We start from the raw sequence: 19,797 nt of genomic DNA, 5'->3' as shown, positions 1-19,797 counted from the left end.
TATAGAGATAGTTTATAAATATTATATAAGAGGTACATGTAAAGCTTTATGGATGTTTCCAGAAATGTGAGAAAATATCACAAGATGCTGCTACCTTCCATTTATGGAAACATCCAAAAATGTGTATTTCTGTCATATTTAGAGGCTTATTATAATGTTCATTGCTTAGTTAAGGACAAGAACAAAAAAAACAGATAGAAAAATGAATAGCTCTAAAACCAACATGCTAAAATTGTATGTTACAGTATATTTGAAAATAAATATTTCTGAAAATATTACTAAGATTTCCTTAGAGTTTTCTTCATTAGTTTCATAGTTTAAACAGAAAATATATTATAGAAAATAAATCAGGCTTAAGGCAATGGCACCCCACTCCAGTACTCTTGCCTGGAAAATCCCATGGACGGAGGAGCCTGGTGGGCTGCAGTCCATGGGGTCGCGAAGAGTCAGACACGACTGAACAACTTAACTTTCACTTTTCACTTTCAAGCATTGGAGAAGGAAATGGCAACCCACTCCAGCGTTCTTGCCTGGAGAATCCCAGTGATGGAGGAGCCTGGTAGGCTGCCATCTATGGGGTCGCACAGAGTCGGACACGACTGAAGCAACTTAGCAGCAGCTCCCTTCCCACACTATTTTCTTTCCTAAAGGTAATCATTGTTAAAAATATGACTTATGTACACATTTCTCTATCTCCATGTACATACTATCCAAAATAAGATATGTTAGGGTATTTTAGATGAATATTTTATGATTTTTGTCCTTGCACTGTTTTAATCATACCACACACAATATTGTTGGCCTGCCATGTGCAGTTTTCACTCAGAGAGATTATTCCTTATTAGCACAAATATATCTACCTAACTTTTTAAAACTCTTCATAGTATTACATAGTGTGGCTGCTGCTGCTGCTAAGTCGCTTCAGTCGTGTCCGACTCTGTGCGACCCCATAGACGGCAGCCCACCAGGCTCCTCCGTCCCTGGGATTCTCCAGGCAAGAATACTGGAGTGGGTTGCCATTTGCTTCTCCAATGCACGAAAATGAAAAGTGAAAGTGAAGTCGCTCAGTCGTGTCCGACTCTTCGTGACCCCATGGACTGCAGCCTACCTGGCTCCTCTGTCCGTGGGATTTTCCAGGCAAGAGTACTAGAGTGGGGTGCTATTGCCTTCTCTGACATAGTGTGGCTAGGAGCATGTAATAAAGGTTATCATTCCACTATTGATGGCCCTTCTGATTCTTTCCCATTTACAAACAAAGCTCCATGGACCATCTTTCTACTACCTAATTTTGCATATTGCTTACACAACACACCATATGCTTATAGTGCACTAATCACTATTCTAAGTGGGTTTTTTACTTCCATTCACATTGAGATATAATTGGCACACAGCCCTGTATAAATTTAAGGTGTATAGCATAATACATGGGCTTCCCTGGTGGTTCATCTGGTAAAGAATCTGCCTGCAATGTGGGAGACCTGGGTTGAATCCCTGGGTTGGGACGATCTCTTGAACAAGGGAACGGTTACCCACACCAGGATTCTGGCCTGGAGAATTCCATGGACTGTATAGTCCATGGGGTCACAAAGAGTCGCATAATACATCATGAAATGATTACCACAAAAAGTTTAGTGAACATCCATTACCTCATATAGATATAAAATAAAGAGAAAAAAATATTTTTCCCTTGTGATAAGAACCCAGGATTTTTTCTTTTAACACTTTCTGATAACATCAGCAGTAGTAATTATAGTAATCACTAGGACATTACATTCCTAAGATTTATTTACCTTATAACTGGAAGTTTGTACTTTTTTACCACTTTCATCCAATCCCTCCCCTCCCCTCAATAACCACAAATCTGATTTCTTTTCCTATCAGTTTTTTTTTTTTTGAAGTATAATTGACATACAACATATATCAGTTACTGGTGAACAACATAGTGGTTTGACATTTTCATACATTACAAAATGATCAGCACAACAAGTCTAGGTACATTCTGTCTCTATACAAAGATATTATATTACTATTGACTATATTTTCCATGTTGTACATTTAATTTCCCTGACTCATATATTTTGTCACTGTAAGTTTCTTAATTTTCCTCACCTATTTCACTCATTCCTTGCCCTCCCCTCTGGCAATCAATCACCTGTTTTTCTTTTTATCTGTGCCTTTGTTTCTGTTTGATTGTTTGTTTGTTTCATTTTTCAGATTCCACATATAAGTGAAATTGTATGATATTTGTCTTTTTCTGTTTGACTTATTTCACTTAGCATAATACCTTCTAGGTCCATCCATGCTGTCGTAAATAGCAAGAATTCACTCTTTTTTATGGCTGAGTAATATTCCATTGTATATACCACATCTTCTCTATCCATTCATCTATCCATGGCCACTTAGGTTCCTTCCATTTCTTGGCTATTGTGAATAATGCTGCAATGAACATGGGAGTGCAGATACTTTTCTGAATTAGTGGGGTTTTTTTTTTCCCTACCCTTTGGAAAAATACCTAGAAGTGGAATTGCTGCCACTGGAATACTTACTGTCATGTTTCTATGAGTTTGACTTCTTTTTTTTTTTTTCAGATTCCGCATATAAATGATACCATGAAATATTTGGGGCTTCCCTGGTGGCTCAGTGGTAAAGAATCTGCTTGCCAATGCAGGAGATGCAAGTTCAATCCCTGGGTTGGGAAGATATCCTGCAGAAGGACATGTTAACCACTTTAGTATTCTTGCTGGGAAATCCTATGGACAGTGGAGCCTGGCAGGCTACAGTCCATGGGGGTCACAAAATGATTAAGACACGACTGAGCAACTCAGTCAGTTCAGTTCAGTTCCTCAGTCGGGTTTGACTCTTTGTGACCCCATGGACTACAGCACGCCAGGCCTCCCTGTCCATCACCAACTCCCAGAGTTTACTCAAACTCATGTCCATTGAGTCGGTGATGCCATCCAACCATCATCTCATTCTCTGTCATCCCCTTCTCCTCCTGCCTTCAATCTTTCCCAGCATCAGGGTCTTTTCCAATGAGTCAGCTCTTCGCATCAGCTGGCCAAAGTATTGGAGTTTCAGCTTCAACATCAGTCCTTCCAATGAACATTCAGGACTGATTTCCTTTAGGATGGACTGGTTGGATCTCCTTGCAGTCCAAGGGACTCTCAAGAGTCTTCTCCAACACCACTGTTCAAAAGCAGCAATTCTTTGGCACTCAGCTTTCTTTATAGTCCATCTCTCACATCCATACATGACTACTGGAAAAACCATAGCCTCGACTAGACAGACCTTTGTTGGCAAAGTAATGTCTCTGCTTTTTAATATGCTATCTAGGTTGGTCATAACTTTTCTTCCAAGGATCAAGCGTCTTTTTATTTCAGGGCTGCAGTCACTATCTGCAGTGATTTTGGAGCGCCCAAAAATAGTCAGCCACTGTTTCCGCTGTTTCCCCATCTATTTCCCATGAAGTGATGGGACCGGATGCCATGATCTTTGTTTTTTGAATGTTGAGCTTTAAGCCAACTTTTTCACTCTCCTCTTTCACTTTCATCAAGAGGTTCTTTAGTTCTTCTTCACTTTCTGCCATAAGGGTGGTGTCATCTGCATATCTAAGGTTACTGATATTTCTCCCAGCAATCTTGATTCCAGCTTGTGCTTCATCTAGCCCAGTGTTTCTCATGATGTACTCTGCATGTAAGTTAAATAAGCAGGGTGACAATATACAGCCTTGACATACTCCTTTTCCTATTTGGAACCAATCTGTTGTTCCATATCGAGTTCTAATTGTTGCTTCCTGACCTGCATACAGGTTTCTCAAGAGGCAGGTCAGGTGGTCTGGTATTCCCATCTCTTTAAGAATTTTCCACAGTTTATTGTGATCCACACAGTCAAAGGATTTGGCATAGTCAATAAAGCAGAAATAGATGTTTTTCTGGAACTCTCTTGCTTTTTCAATGATCCAGCAAATGTTGGCAATTTCATCTCTGTTTCCTCTGCCTTTCCTAAATCCATCTTGAACATATGGAAGTTCACGGTTCAACTAAACATCAACAAAATGTAATATCTGTCTTTATCTGGCTTATTTCACTTAGGAGAATGCCTTCAAGTTCCCTCCAAGTTGCTGTAAATGGCAGGATTTCCTTCTTTCTCATGGCTGAACCATGAGATTTCCATTGTATGTATACATACTACTTCTTCTTTGTTCATTCACTCATTGATGGACACGTAGGTTCTTTCCATATCTTCGCTATTGTGAATAATGCTCCAATGAACATAAGAGTGCATACATCTATGTGATATTCTGTTGTCCTTTACTTTGGATGCAGATACCTAAGAGTGGTATTGCTGGATCACACAGAACTTTTAAAAAATTTTTTTTGAGGAACGTCCATACTGTTTTCCAAAATTGTAGCATGAATATACATTTCTACTAACAATGCACAAAGGTTCCCTTTTCTCCACATTCTCACAAACATTTGTTTTCTCCTGTCCTTTTATTTATTTATTTTATTGAAAGATAATGGCTTTACAGAGTTTTGTTGTTTTCTGTCCAACCTCAACTCAGCCATAGGTATACATATACCCCCTCCCTTTTAAATCTCCCTCCCCATCCCACCCCTCTAGGTTGATACAGAGTCCCTGTTTGAGTTTCCTTAGCCATACAACAAATTTCCATTGGCTATCTATTTTACATATTGTAATGTAAGTTTCCATGTTACTCTTTCCCTACATCTCACCCTCTCCTCCCCTCTCCCCATGTCCATAAGTCTATTCTCTATGTCTGCTTCTCCATTGCTTCCCTGTAAATAAATTCTTCAGTACTGTTTTTCTAGATTCCATATATACGTGTTAGAATATGTTATTTATCTTTCTCTTTCTGACTCACTTCACTCTGTATAATAGGTTCTAGGTTCATCCACCTCATTAGAACTGACTCAAAGGCATTCGTTTTTATGGCTGAGTAATATTCCATTGCATGTATGTACCACAACTTCTTTATCCATTCATCTGTCGATGGACATCTAGGTTGCTTCCATGTTCTAGCTATTGTAAATAGTACTGCAGTGAACAATGGGATACATGTATCTTTTTCAATTTTAGTTTCCTCAAGGTATATGCCTACGAGTGGAATTGCTGGGTCATATGGTGGTTTTATTCCTATTTTTTTAAGGAATCTCCATACTGTCTTCCATAGTGGCTGTATCAATTTACATTCCCACCAACAGTGCAAGAGAGTTCCCTTTTCTCCACACCCTCTCCAGAATTTATTGTTTGTAGACTTTTTGATGATGGCCGTTCTGACAGATGTGAGGTGATATCTCATTGTAATTTTGATTTGCATTTCTCTAATAATGAGCGACATTGAACATCTTTTCATGTGTTTGTTAGCCATCTGTATATCTTCTTTGGAGAAATGTCTGTTTAGGTCTTTTCCCCACTTTTTGATTGGGTTGTTTATTTTTCTGGCATTGAGTTGTATGAGGCTGCTGGTATATTTTGGAAATTAATGCTTTGTCAGTTGTTTCATTTGCTATTGAAGTGAAGTGAAGTCGCTCAGTCGTGTCCGACTCTTCACGACCCCACGGACTGTAACCTATCTGGCTCCTCCGTCCATGGGATTTTCCAGGCAAGAGTACTGGAGTGGGTTGCCATTTCCTTCTCCAGGGATCTTCCCCATTCAGGGATGGAACCTGGTCTCCCGCATTGTAGGCAGATGCTTTTACCGCCTGAGCCACCAGGGAAGCTGTTTCATTTGCTATGATTTTCTCCCATTCTGAGGGTTGTCTTTTCAACTTGGTTATGGTTTTCTTTGCTGTACAAAAGCTTTGAAGTTTAACCAGGTCCCACTTGTTGACTTTTGTTTTTATTTCCGTTACTCTAGGAGGTGGGTCATAGAGGATCTTGCTTTGATTTATGGCATCAAGTGTTCTGCCTATGTTTTCCTCTAAAAACTTTATAGTTTCTGGTCTTACATTTAGCTGTTTAATCCATTTAAAATTTTTCCTTGTGTATGCTGTTAGGAAGTGTTCTAATTTCATTCTTTCACATGTAGCTGTCCAGTTTTCCAAGCATCATTTATTGAAGAGGCTGTCTTTGCCCCATTGTAAGTTCTTGCCTCCTTTGTCAAAAAATAAGGTACCCATAGGTGCATGGGTTTATTTCTGGGCTTTCTATCTTGTTCTATTGGACTATATTTCTGTATTTGTGCCAGTACCATAGTGTCTTGATGACTGTATCTTTGTAGTATAATCTGAAGTCAGGAAGGTTGATTCCTCCATCTCCATTCTTCTTTCACAAGACTGCATTGTCTATTCGGGGTCTTTTCTGTTTCCATATGAATTGTGAAATTTTTTGTCCTATTTCTGTGAAAAATGCCATTGGCAATTTGATAGGGATCTCATTAAATCTGTAGATTGTGTTTGGTAGTATAGTCATTTTCACAATATTGATTCTTCCTACCCAGGAACATGGGATATCTCTCCATCTGTTTATGTTTTCTTTGATTTCTTTCATTAGTGTCATAATTTTCTGTGTACAGTTCTTTTGTCTCCTTAGATAAGTTTATTTCTAGATATTTAATTCTTTTTGTTGTAATGGTGAATGGGATTGATTCCTTAATTTCTGTTTCTGATTTTTCATTATTATTATATAGAAATGCAAGTGATTTTTGTGTATTGATTTTGTATCCTGCAACTTTGCTAAATTCACTCATTAGCTCTAGTAATTTTCTGATACTATCTTTAGGGTTTTCTATATGCAGTATCATGTCATCTGCAAACAGTGACAGCTTTACTTCTTTTCTGATCTGGATTCCTTTTATTTCTTTTTCTTCTCTGATTGATGTAGCTAAGACTTCCACAACTATGTTGAATAACAGTGGTGAAAGTGGACACCCTTGTCTTGTTCCTGATCTTAGGGGGAATGCTTTCAGTTTTTCAACATTGAGGATAATGTTTGCTGTAGGCTTATCATATATGCCCCTTACTTGTAGAGGTAGGTTCATTCTATGGCCAGTTTTTGAAGAGTTTTAATCATAAATGTGTGCTAAATTTTGTCAAAGGCTTTTTTTGCATCTATTGAGATGATCATGTGGTTTTTATCTTTCAGTTTGTTAATATGATGTATCATATTGATTGATTTGCATATATTGAAGAATCCTTGCATTCCTGGAATAAACCCAACTTGATCATGGTGTATGAGCTTTTTGATGCGTGGCTGAATTCTGTTTGCTAAAATTTTGTTGAGGATTTTTGCATCTATGTTCATCAGTGATATTGGCCTGTAGTTTTCCTTTTTTGTGTTGTCTTTGTCTGGTTTTGGTATCAGGGTGATGGTGGCCTCGTAAAGTGAGTCTGGAAGTGTTCCTTCCTCCGCAATTTTTTGAGAGTTTTAGAAGGCTAGGCATTAGCTCTTCTCTAAATGTTTGATAGAATTCTCCAGTGAAGCCATCTGGTCCTGGGCTTATGTTTTTTAGGAGATTTTTGATCACAGCTTCAATTTCAATGCCTGTAATTAGGTTGTTCATAATTTCTATTTCTTACTGGTTCAGTCTCGGAAGATTGAACTTTTCTAAGAATCTGTGCTGCATTTCTTCCAGGTTATCCATTTTATTGCCATATAGTCATTCATAATAATCTCTTATAATTCTTTGTATTTCTGCATTGTCTGTTGTAACCTCTCCTTTTTCATTTCTAATTTTGTTGATTTGATTCTTCTTTTTTTCTTGATGCCTCTGGGTAAAGTCTTGTCAATTTTGTATACCTTCTCAAAGAACCAGCTTTTAGTTTTATTAATCTTTAATATTGTTTCTTTCATTTCTTTTTTCATTTATTTCTACTCAGATCTTTATGATAGCTTTCCTTCTACTAATTTTGTTGTTGTTGTTGTTGCTGTTGTTCTACTTTTTCCAGTTGTTTTAAGTCTAAAGTTAGGTTTTCTGGTCAATGTTTTCCTCGTTTCTTGAGGTAGCGTTGTATTGCTATAAACTTCCCTCTTTGAAGTGCTTTTGCTGCATCCCATAGGTTTTTAGTTGTCATGTTTTCATTGTCATTTGTTTCTAGAAATTCTTTGATTTTCCTTTTGATTTCTTCAGTAACCTGTTGGTTATTTAGAAATGTGTTGTTTAATCTCCATGTGTTTCTGTTTCTTACAGTTTTTTTCTTGGAATGGATATCTAGTCTCATAGCGTTGTGGTCAGAGAAGATGCTTGATACAATTTCAATTTTCTTAAATGTACTGAGGTTTGATTTGTGACCCATGATGTTGTCTACCCTGGAGAATGTTCCATGTGCACTTTAGAAGAAGGTGTATTCTTGTGCTATGGGATGGAATGTCCTGAAGATATCAATGAGATCCATCTCATTTAATGTCTCATTTAAGACTTGTGTTTCCCTATTAATTTTCTGTTTTGATGATCTGTCCATTGGTGTGAGTGGACTGTTAAAGTCTCTTACTATTATTGTGTTACTATCAATTTCTCCTTTTATGCCTGTTAGTGTTTGTCTTACGTATTGAGGTGCTCCTATATTGGGTGCCTAGATATTTACAATTGTTATGTCTTCCTCTTGGGTTGATCCCTTGATCATTATGTAGTATCCTTCCTTATTTCTTGTAAACTTCTTTATTTTAAGGTCTATTTTGTATGATATGAGGATTGCTACTACAGCTTTCTTTTGCTTCCCATTTGCATGGAATATATTTTTCCATCCTCTCACTTTCACTCTATAGTTGTCTTGAGGTCTGAGGTGTGTTTCTTGTAGACAGCATATATATGGGGTCTTGTTTTTGTATCCATTCAGCCAGTCTGTGTCTTTTGGTTGGAGCATTTAATCTGTTTACATTTAAAGTAATTATTGATATATATGATCCTATTGCCATTTTCTTAATTGTTTGGGGTTGATTTTGTAGATCTTTTTTCTTCTCTTGTGTTTCTTGACTATATAAGTCCCTTTAACATTTGTTGTACAGCTGGTTTGGTGGTACTGAATTCTCTTCACTTTTGCTTGTCTGAAAAGCTTTTGATTTCTCCATCAATTTTGAATGAGATCCTTGCTGGGTACAGAAATCTTGGTTGTAGATTTTTCCCTTTCAGTACTTTAAATATATCCTGCCATTCCTTTCTGGCCTGCAGAGTTTCTGCTGAACGATCAGCTGTTAAGCATGTGGGGTTTCCCTTGTATGTTACTTGTTGCTTCTCCCTTGCTGCTTTTACTATTCTTTCTTTGTGTTTAGTCTTTGTTAGTTTGATTAGTATGTGTCTTGGCATGTTTCTCCTTGGGTTTATCTTGTATGGGACCCTGTGCCTCTTGGGCTTGATTATTTCCTTTTCCATGTTGGGGAAATTTTCAATTATAATCTCTTCAAAAATTTTCTCATAACTTTTCTTTTTCTCTTCTTCTCTTGAGACTCCTATAATTGGAATGTTGGTGACTTTGATATTGTCCCAGAGGTCTCTGAGATTATCCTCAGTTCTTTTCTTTTTCTTTTACTTTATTTGATTTGTTCTCCTGCTTCAGATATCTGCTATTGATTCTTTCTAGAGTATTTTTCATTTCAGTAATTGTGTTGTTTGTCTACCTGTTATCTTTTTTGATGACAGACATTCTAACAGATATGAAGTGATATTTTATTGTAGTTTTAATTTGCATTTCCTAGATGATTAGTCATGTTGAGGATCTTTTTATGTACCTGTTTGTTAAAGGTATAAAATTCTTAGAAGAAACAAAGGGGAAAAGTTTCATGACATTGGATTTGGCAATGATTTCTTAGATATGTCACCAAAAGTACAGGTAACATGATAAAAAATAGATGAATTAGTCTTCATTACAATTAAAAACTTTTGTGTATCAAAAGATACTATTAACAGAATGAAAAGACAACCTATGGAAAGGGAGAAAACAGTTGAAAATCATGTATCTTCTAAGATATTTTATCTAGAATATATCAAGAATCCCCTCTCTCTCTATGTATATATATGTATATATTATATAAAGAACTCTACATATGTAAAGAATAAAGATGTTCAACCTAACATTATTAGGGAAATGCAGATCAAAACCATAATGACATGACTTCATACCCCTTATGAACTAAAAAAACCCAGAAAACAAGTGTTGGCAAAGATTTGGAGGAATTGAAACCCTGTGTATTGCTAGTAGGAATGGGAAATGTGTAGCCACTATGAGAAGGAGAATGTCAGTTCTTCAAGAATTAAACAGAATTTCTACCTGTTTTGGCAATTCCATTTCTGGGTATATAACCAATAGAAGTGAAAGCAGGATATTGAAGAGATATTTATTCACATACCTATGTCCACAGTAGCATTATCCACAATAGCCAAAAGGTGGAAGAAATTCAAGTGTCCATCCACAGATGAATGGGTAAACCAAATATCATATATCCATAAAGTGAAGCATTATTCAGCCTTTAAAAGGATGGAAATTCTGACACATGCTACAGCATGAACCCTGAAGACATGCTAAGTGAAACAAGACAATCTCAAAGAGAAACACTTCAGATTCTTATGTGACATACCTAGAGTAGTCAATGTTTCAAGACAGAAAAGCTCAATGGTAGTTGCCAGCAAGAAGGGAATGGGGAGTTAGTGTTTAATTGGTGCAGTTTCAGTTGGGGAGGATGAAAATGTTTTGGAGATGAATAGTAGTAGTGATTGCACAACACTGTAAATGTATATAGAAACGTACATTTAAAAATGGTTAAAACCATGCATTTTGTATTATGTACATTTTATAATTTAAAAAAACCAATAAATTTTTTGAGATTAAAAACAAGGTAGACCAAAACTACTAGGTTACAACAGCATGGACATGGGTAGGAGACAGTCAGAATTTGTGTGTTGTAGTATCTTTTTAATATTGGGAAGGAGGTTATAGATGTTGCTTAACTTTGGTCTTTATAAAGTATATACACTAAAATGTTGAGCATAACCAATGAAAATAAAATGTATGATTTCCAAATTTGTCAAGAAAAAGTTCTAAGTAGAACATACTATTATGATAGACTATACTATTTACTGGTTATTATTTACATGTTAGTAAATCCATGCGAAAAATATGCATCAACTTTTAGAAAGTACAGAAGGATAAAATTTAGACTGGGGCTTTAAACTGTACCCAAAACACTCTTCCTTCAAAAATGTTCACATATTAAGATATATACTGCAGGGACACAAACTATTCTCTATGCTTTATGTTTGAAATAAAATTTTTAGAGATTAAGAATACAAAACCTATTAAAAGTTGTATTAAAATATTTTGTGTTTACTCATTATCAGGAGGAAGGCCAATCTTCAAACTTGAAAGAAAGAAAATTAATCACAAAGTGTGAAAGGGTGAAAAATACATATCTATCACTCTCAAATATTCTCAAATTCTAACTAAATTCAAAAGATAAAAACTTTACCTTCAGCAAATACAAAGCTAGCATATTTCTATAAGAAAATATATAAAGAGAAGAAGAAACTTAATGCAAAAGGTATAGAAAATGAACAAGAAAGAACAAAATATGTCCAACCAAAATAAGGCTTTAAAATTAACATTAAAGGAAAGTTCCCTTTTTATAATTTATTAGTTTATCAAGGGATTGAAAATGCCCAGTCAGTCAGATGTGGTAAAAACAGAATAATTCTACACTTCTAATGTTGGTTTACTTTGGCACAGTACTTCAATAGAGTACTTGCTATGTATCCTATACATAGAAAAAAATCATTCTTTTTCACATTCCTGGAATTTTTCCTAAACAATCAATCCAGAAGGAAGAAAAGACTTACATCTAGGAAGACAGTCCTTGCAATATTTACAATGTAAATTGGAAGCTCCTAATTGCCCTATAGTTATTCAATTAATTGTGCATTCCTTTTTAATGACAATCATGAAGACGCCACAGCACCAAAGGAAAAGCTAATGAGATATTACAAAGAAATAGGGGGAAAATGCGACAGAGAAGCAAGAACAATAACGTAAGACAATGAAATCAGGTCTGGTCTAGGAAGAGGTGAATGAAACACCCTCTAAAAAGCAAAATTTAGGCTGGATATCAAAAAAACTCAATAGCCATGATAAAAAATATTTTAAAAAGGCAAAATTAGTGTGAAAACATCCATGATAAACCTTCAAAATTTTAAGCAAACACTGAATCTGTCCTCTCACTTGCACTATCCTGAGCGTGGCACACGTGCCTCTCCCCAGTTCAAGCTTAAAGATACTGGCTTTGTTTAAATTGATACGATTTTCATCAAGAGTATTTTCGCATTGATTTTTAAATTGAAAAATAATACTGCATTAAACTATCACTTTCTCGAATGGAAAGCTCCCTTAAATCTTGCACTCCAGGCAAGGAGCTCCTCTCACCCTAGCCCCAGCCCTGTGCAAACCATTGGTGACAACTATGCGTTAGAGTGATCGTGGTTCTCATTTCTTGAATGTGTAAACTTTACGTGTATTTTTAAATCCAAATCCTTAAGTGCGGTTTCCCACAACCTTCATCAGAGCAGTGGCCCAAACTCTGCGGCTGAGGGGGCGCGTCCTGACAGGGGTTGTCGGAGGTTAGGCAACCGCCTTAGGGCCTCACCATGAAGCGCAAGTTAGCCCCTCGGGGCAAGACGTTTCCCCGGAGCTCATTGTGGAGGTTCACGTACTCATTGATAAACGTTACGTCCTCCTCATCAGGCAAAAGATGCGCGTTCAAACTGGAACCCAGCAGTAGCAGCCATAACTCACAGAGCCACACTTTCCAAATGCCTGTCTGCCTCGAAGGAAACCATTGGGCGTACCACTCCATGGAGAAGGGCCACAGGGCCTCCATAGCCCACCTGCCGCGGACGGCCAGTGTGCACGCGCAGGCTCGCCGGCGACCTACCAATCACCGGCGAGGGGCGGTGCAGGCAAGCTGGGCCCCGCCTCTATGGGAGCCGAGGGAAAAGGATCAGCAAGAGGTGAAACAGGGAAAAGTTGTGAGAACCATCTGCAGAACCAGCCGAAACAGAGGGATGAGTTAGTGAGTGCAGGTGTTTAAAGTAATGTTGTCAAATATCCAGAGTCGGCTTTTGACAGCAGATGTTGTGTCGTCCTTTATTAATGAGTCGACCGCAGAGTAAATGTCAGCTGCTGAGTAAGTAACCTGTCTGAGGAATTTTCTAATTCTTCTGTGGTACTGATGAAAATTCAGTCGAAAAAAAGAAATCCTTGCTAGTTCTGTTGGGGTTTTAGTGCAAGACGCTCCTTTTATTTTCATCCTGGACAAAAGAATATCCTCTTATAGACCAACTTCCTCATTGAGATTTTCACAATGTTTTAATGATCCTGTGTGGGAAACTGCAGGATAAATGAGAAGAGCAGAAAGCTCAGCAGGTAGGGGCTAGATTAGGGATCATCGAATTCTCATAAAGTTAAAATATTTTCATTTGTTTCTTTCACCAGCATGTATAGACAGTATGAAATATCAGCATCATCTCTGATAAATTGTCATGATTACAGTAGCTAACACTTGTTTGGTTTTTTTTTTGGCTGCTACTAGACAAAAATGGCTAGTGTCCCAGCAATTTTTTTTAGCTTCAAATATTTTGCTGAAGAAAACTTGCTTTGAAGAATGTAACCTGTAGGCATAAAAAAAATTATGTGGGGGTACGTATTTACATATCATATATTGTCCTGGACAGTGTTAAGAAGATATTCAAAATCATTGACATAGGGACAGAATTTTGCCACAAAAAAGCATTGCAACTGCTTGACAAAAAATATCTAAAAATGCATGTGCTTTAAAAAATTATCTGTGGTAGGACTTCCCTGATGGTCCAGCGGTTAAGAATCCACCTTCCAATGCAGGGGGCACAGGTTCAATCCCTGGCCAGGGAAGTAAAATCCCACATGCCACCAGGCACTTAACACCTGTGCTCTGCAACAAGAGAAAGTCCAAGCACAACAACCAAGACCCAACACAGCCAAAAAAGAAAGTGTACACAACTGAAAGCAGTAGGCCTCACAGGATGGTTTCATTCATGCCTGTTTTCATTAAATACATATTACCAGGTAGTGGGTTAGGTGGATGAGAAAGGCCAATGAACAAGACACAAATCCTGCTTCCAAGTAGCTTACAGTCTAGAGAACTAGCAAATTGGGGCCTTTTATGCCATGGAATAAACACAAAGCCAAAGTGCTATGGCATTATGTATGGGGCAGCTAACCCCCTTTTTGAGGACTAGGTAAGCCTGTGTGGGGAATGGGACATCAAGAAAGTGAAGCACACAAGATAAAAGAGTGCCTTCTAAACAAAGGGAAAAACATATAATATCCCAGGAGATTAAAAAGGCTAAAAGTGTTTTAGTGTGACCGGAGCGTATTGTGGGGGTGAAGGTGGCAAGTGTTGAAAGATGGAATTCCTTTATTATATTGGTACTGTTGTTAGACTACGAAAAATGCTATATTAAAGCACAAGATTAATAGAATAATGCAGTCTTAGATTAGGAAGAAGTTTTAGACTTTAGTCCCAATGTATTAGACATACTTTTGACACATCATCGATAGGGAAGTCACTATCTCTTAGGTAGCTCATTCCATTGCTGGACATCTTACTCGTTGATTTAATAAGTATTTCTTTAGGATGTCTATGTGTCAGACCTACGCTAGGTGTTAGAGCTATAAATTCTCAACAAATGAGATTCGTAGTCTATCCACATGAAGTTCTTAGTTAAAGGTTCTTGTTCAGTTGCCAAGTTGTGTCTGACTCTTTGCAATCCCATGGACTGCAGCACACCAAGCTTCCCTGTCCTTCACTGTTTCCCAGAGTTTGCTCAAACTTAGTTAAAGGTGATACAGACAAATCATCAAATAACTGTAATACGGAGTAATGAACTCTATTTTAAAATTTATTTTAGAAATTATTTCAGCAGCTGTTTCATTTGTTTTCTATTGGTATAAAAAGTACATAACATAAAATTTAGCATTTTAACCAATTTTAGTGTAAAATTCATGGCAAATATGTTTACAGTGTTGTTCCCAGAATTATCAGGTGCAATTTTAAATGCTCAGAAAGTATCAACTCATTTAAATCATAAAAACCTTAAGAAACACATATTATTATGTTTAAAAATTTTATTGACATATAGTTGATCTGTAGTGTGTTTAAGTTCTGCTATACCACAAAGTGATTCAGTCATAAATATTCTTTTTCATATTCTATTCCATTATGGTTTATCACAGGATATTGAATATAGTTCCCTGTGCTATGCAGTAGGAACTTGTTTATCCACCCTGTATATGCTTGCCTCTGCTTATCCCAGACTCCCAGTCCTTTGCTCCTATACCTCCCTCACCCTTGGCAACCACGAATCTGTTATCGTATCAGGGAGTTTGTTTTTGTTTTGTAGATATGTTTGTTTCTGTAGTATTTTAGATTCCACATATAAGTGATATCATCTGATATTTGTCTCTCTGAAGTACTTCACTTATAGTTTGGTAATCTCTAGGTCCATTCATGTGCTGTAAATGGCATTATTTCTTTCTTTTAATGGTTGAGTAATATTCCACTCCTATATATATTGCATATACATACATACAAATATATACACACCACATCTTCTTTCTCCATTCATCTGTTGATGGACAGTTCGATTGTTTGCATATCTTGGCTCTTATAGATAGTGCCGCTGTGAACATAGGGGTGCTTGTGTCTTCAAATTAAAGTTTTGTCTGGATATATGCCCAAGAGTGGGATTGTTGATCATATTGCAACAATTTTTAGTTTTTTGAGGAACCTACATACTGTTTTCCATTGTAGCTGCACAATACACATTCCCAACAGCAGTATAAGAGGGTTCCGTTTTCTCCACACCCTCTCCACCATTTATTAGTTATAGACTTAGTAATGATGGCCATTCCAACTGGTGTGAGGTGATACCTCATTGCTAAGAAACAGATACTATTCTTACCTCCATTTTACAGATGGAAAAGCTGAGAGAAAGAGAAGTCAAGTAATTTGTCTAAAGTCATCCAGCCAGTAAGTGTTGCAGCCAGTTTTCAAACTCAGGTGACTAACATGGGACTACAGAAAAAGGGCATATGAAGACATCTAGACTGGTTTGTGTAGAAAGAGGTCAGGTTTGCTGAAGATGTTTTGCAAATATTCAGCTTTTCAGATCTGTCAATGAATTGGCTGGCATCATGTATGTACTTCATACAAAAAGTATTTTAAATGTGTTACATTTTAAAATTAAAAAGAAACTTTAAATATGCACATAACACTTGAGGATTATTTAGTCACTATTTAACATATCATGTATTAAATTATAGATTATACATCAGTACCAAAAGATATGTTAGCTTTCTCATAAGTTTTAAGGCTTGTGACTTTTTAAACATTGACATTTTTGGTTATTCATTAACCCTCAAAGAAGTTTTCACTTTCTTAATTTTTAAAGTGATTTACACATTAAGTTTCTTGAAGGCATAAGAATCATTGGAGGATAGAGACAGAATCATCTGTTTTTTAAAAGCATTGTGGAAATTCAATTTCACTATGTCCTCTCATTAGAGTTCTGCTGCTGATGTACTTTTAGAATGCTCATTTACTTTTCTGTTGTGTCTAACAGAGATACTGCTTTACTTAAAATGTTAGGGCAATTTTAGTAAATAGGTTTTAAGCACCTTGTTTATCTCAGTTGATTTTGGACTTCCTTAAATTTTCAGTTTCTTTACACTGTTTTTGAAATTTTGAGGAAATAATACTCTAATTCTGTATCATTTCTGATTTTGATAAAAGCTAGCAAGTTCAAAAACATATTATTTTAATGTATACGTAAGGAGAATGATCATGAAATAAGGTTAAAGATACTAATGAGTCTGATTTTGTTCTCTGTATGAATGTTATTGGGAAGATATATGGTTTTTACCTTTGACTCTTTTTCTTAATTTTTTCACTTTTCTCTCAGTCCTCATTTGATGGATCTTTCCTAGAATTCAGAAATTCAAATGATGCTAATGGTGCATGAGAAGCATTACAAGAGAAAACTGAAATGATGCTACAAATAAAATCCAATATTCAAAAGTGGAAAGATAGACTTTATTAAAATGTAAATAAAGGACAACTGAAAAAGATACTTGCTACATAAATATCAAGGGATTAAAATCACTGATATGCCATTAAGACACGTTATCATTTGGGTTTCCCTGATAGCTCAGCCGGTAAAGAATCTGCCTGTAGCTCAGGGAACCCAGGTTCGAATACTGGGTCAGGAAGATCCCCTGGAGAAGGAAATGGCAACCCACTCCAATATTCTTGCCTGGGAAAACCCATGGACAGAGGAGCATGGTGGGCTGCATTCCATGGGGTTGCAAAGAGTTGGGCATGACTGAGAGACTAACATTTTGGAAGAATCAATTAAAATTTCTAAGAAAATGAACAACACCATTAGCAAAATGAATGAAGGAGATGAACAGGCAATTGACCACCAAAAACACAAAAGAGCCAAAACTGTGTAGTGTAAATATTCGTACTGCCATCTATTCCTGTCACATATTTGATAAGGTGATCTGTATGCAACCAGATTCTAGCATGAATTGAGTCTCAGGAAATATAATTTGCCTCTATCTAAAGGTCAAAGTCATAAAATTGAGTATGAACCTGGGAATATTGATATAAAATTTTGACTTCTAAATTGACATTAACTCTTGTAGTTTATTTGGCATGGTTGCAGTGTGCTACAACTCCTAGGAACCCTGCCACTGAAGGACAGCATTCCCCATGACGGTCTCAATAACTGTCAAAATACATACTTGTCAATGTGAACATTGTTGTGAGAATGTTTAAATCTACTAGCAGTTCAAGAAATGAAAATGAATAGCATCTACCTCACAGAATTACTGAGAGGATTATATAAGCTATTACATGTGAATTGCTAAGTGCCTGGTACATTGTAAACATTACTTAGTTATTACTATTATTAAATTAATACTGTTAATAAATACTATCTCATTTTCATTTTCACTTGTTATATGGACAAGGACTAAATTATATTTTTAACAGTGTTTTACAAGACATAGTATGCATTCTTAATACATATTTCTGGAATTATTCTTATGATAGTGGTGTGATAGCTATTCTTATGATAGCTAGTGTGGTTTTGTTGCAGGAAGAGGGACCCCTTCCAGGGCCCGAAACTGGGCTCTTGTCTAACACTTGGAAATGAATTGTCCGAGGAGACACATGTGCTGACAAAGCAAGAGATTTTATTGGGAAAGGGCAACCAGGTGGAGAGCAGCAGGGTAAGGGAACCCAGGAGAACTGCTCTGTCACATGGCTTGCAGTCTTGGGTTTTATGGTGATGGGATAAGTTTCTGTTTGTCTTTAGCCAATCGTTGTGACTCAGAGTCCTTCCTGGTGGTTCAGGCCTTGTTCAGCCAAGATGGATGCCAGAGAGGAGGATTCTGGGAGGTAGTAGGACATGTGGTGTCTCCTTTTGACCTTTCCCGAACTCTTTCGGTTGGTGGAGGCTTATTAGTTTCCTGTTCCTTACCAGAACCTCTTGTCATAAAACAACTCATGCAAGTGGTTACTACGGTGCCTGGCCAGGGTGGCCGGTTTCAATCAGTGTGCTTCCCCTAACAGTTTCACTAGCTACAAGGAGCAAATTCACCTTATGCAACTCCAGAGGGTTCCTGGTGGTTTTTGACTAGGGGTAATGTCAAGTGATGTGGAGCTTTCCTGAGGGGAAAATGGGAGTTCCTCTGTGAAGGATGATGATGGAATTTGCTTGTTTCTTTCCTTCCAGTATGTGAACTCAGGTGAATTTAATTACAGATTGTTACCTAGTTTTAACCTAGCCAGCCCTCCCCAAATAATCATATGTCTTGCAAAATTAGCTGAGAAAATATTGCAGATCAGTTACAGTTGTAAATATACAAAGGCAAGCACACACTGTTGATTGTTGGACTCATCTTCCTAGCATAAATATCTCCTGAGCAGTTATTTTTATTTATTTATTTGACTGTATTGGGTATTAGTTGCAGCACGTGGGCTCAATAGTTATGGCGCATAGGCCCATATGCCCCTTAGCCTGTGAGAGCTTAGCTCCCTGGCCAGGGATGGAACATGCATCCCCTGCCTTGCAAGGTGGATTCTTAACCACTGGACCACCAGGGAAGTCCTCTCTTTTGCAGTTTTTTAAAATTCACTTTTATTCACTTTTCAGGTTCAATTTTTGTATATTTTAAAACACTGGATTAGATTAAAACATATAATACTGTATTGTAAAAACACATATGATACATATAATTAAATGATATATACATACTTTTAGCTCAAGCTTAGGGGCATCAACTCCTGACTTGTAAGGGAATGTCCTGGGTTTATTGTGTTTTCCTATGTCCTAGGAACCCCCTCAGTCCCAAGGAGAACCAGGAATGTTAGTTACTCTACAATATTTTATTTTAATAATAGGGATGCATAATCAAAAAACTACAGAGACTACTGTTTAAACCATCTTTTCACCATCCTTCAAGGGGTAGGAATGGGATACAATAGGTCCAGTTAAGACTGATGAGTCTGATCACTTTTGGAAACTTCAAACATAGCCTAGTAGGACAAAAGGATCCCCAGAATAATGCACTGTTCAAACCCTGAGTTAACTGCCCTCGGTAATTTGAAAAGGCTGAGCACAGAGCTGTTTGTCTAGTAATTCCAAACTGTGTGAAATTGGAGGGTTACTTACAGTCACTATTAAGAGCAAGATCTGCTCACAGTAAAAGAATTAAAGTGATGCCAGGGTGGGGGGAGCCTGGTGGGCTG

The 19,797-nt window shown here is 37.0% G+C and overlaps 1 protein-coding gene across 8 annotated transcripts in view; it reads right to left on the bottom strand.

Annotated features, from left to right (window-relative positions):
• Positions 1 to 15,806, bottom strand: part of GLIPR1L2 (GLIPR1 like 2) — a 46,407-nt gene extending 30,601 nt beyond the window's left edge. For 5 of the 8 annotated variants that reach the window (XR_014083690.1, XM_081596457.1, XM_081596450.1 and 2 more), the window contains exon 1: positions 12,589 to 15,806. Coding sequence is in view for 4 of the 8 variants with exons in the window: in XM_081596457.1 (XP_081452583.1) it covers positions 12,589 to 12,822 (234 nt within the window). In the remaining 4 variants the exon portion in view is untranslated. The remainder of the gene's footprint in view (positions 1 to 12,588) is intronic. The other 3 variants (XM_081596454.1, XM_081596453.1, XM_081596455.1) reach the window with 1 other exon arrangement.
• Positions 15,807 to 19,797: the final 3,991 nt, after the last annotated feature.

This window comes from Giraffa tippelskirchi, chromosome 4, assembly GCF_054371585.1.
Source record: "Giraffa tippelskirchi isolate mGirTip1 chromosome 4, T2T-mGirTip1v1.2.pri, whole genome shotgun sequence".
NCBI lineage: Eukaryota > Metazoa > Chordata > Mammalia > Artiodactyla > Giraffidae > Giraffa > Giraffa tippelskirchi.
This window is presented reverse-complemented; position numbering and strand designations above follow the sequence as displayed.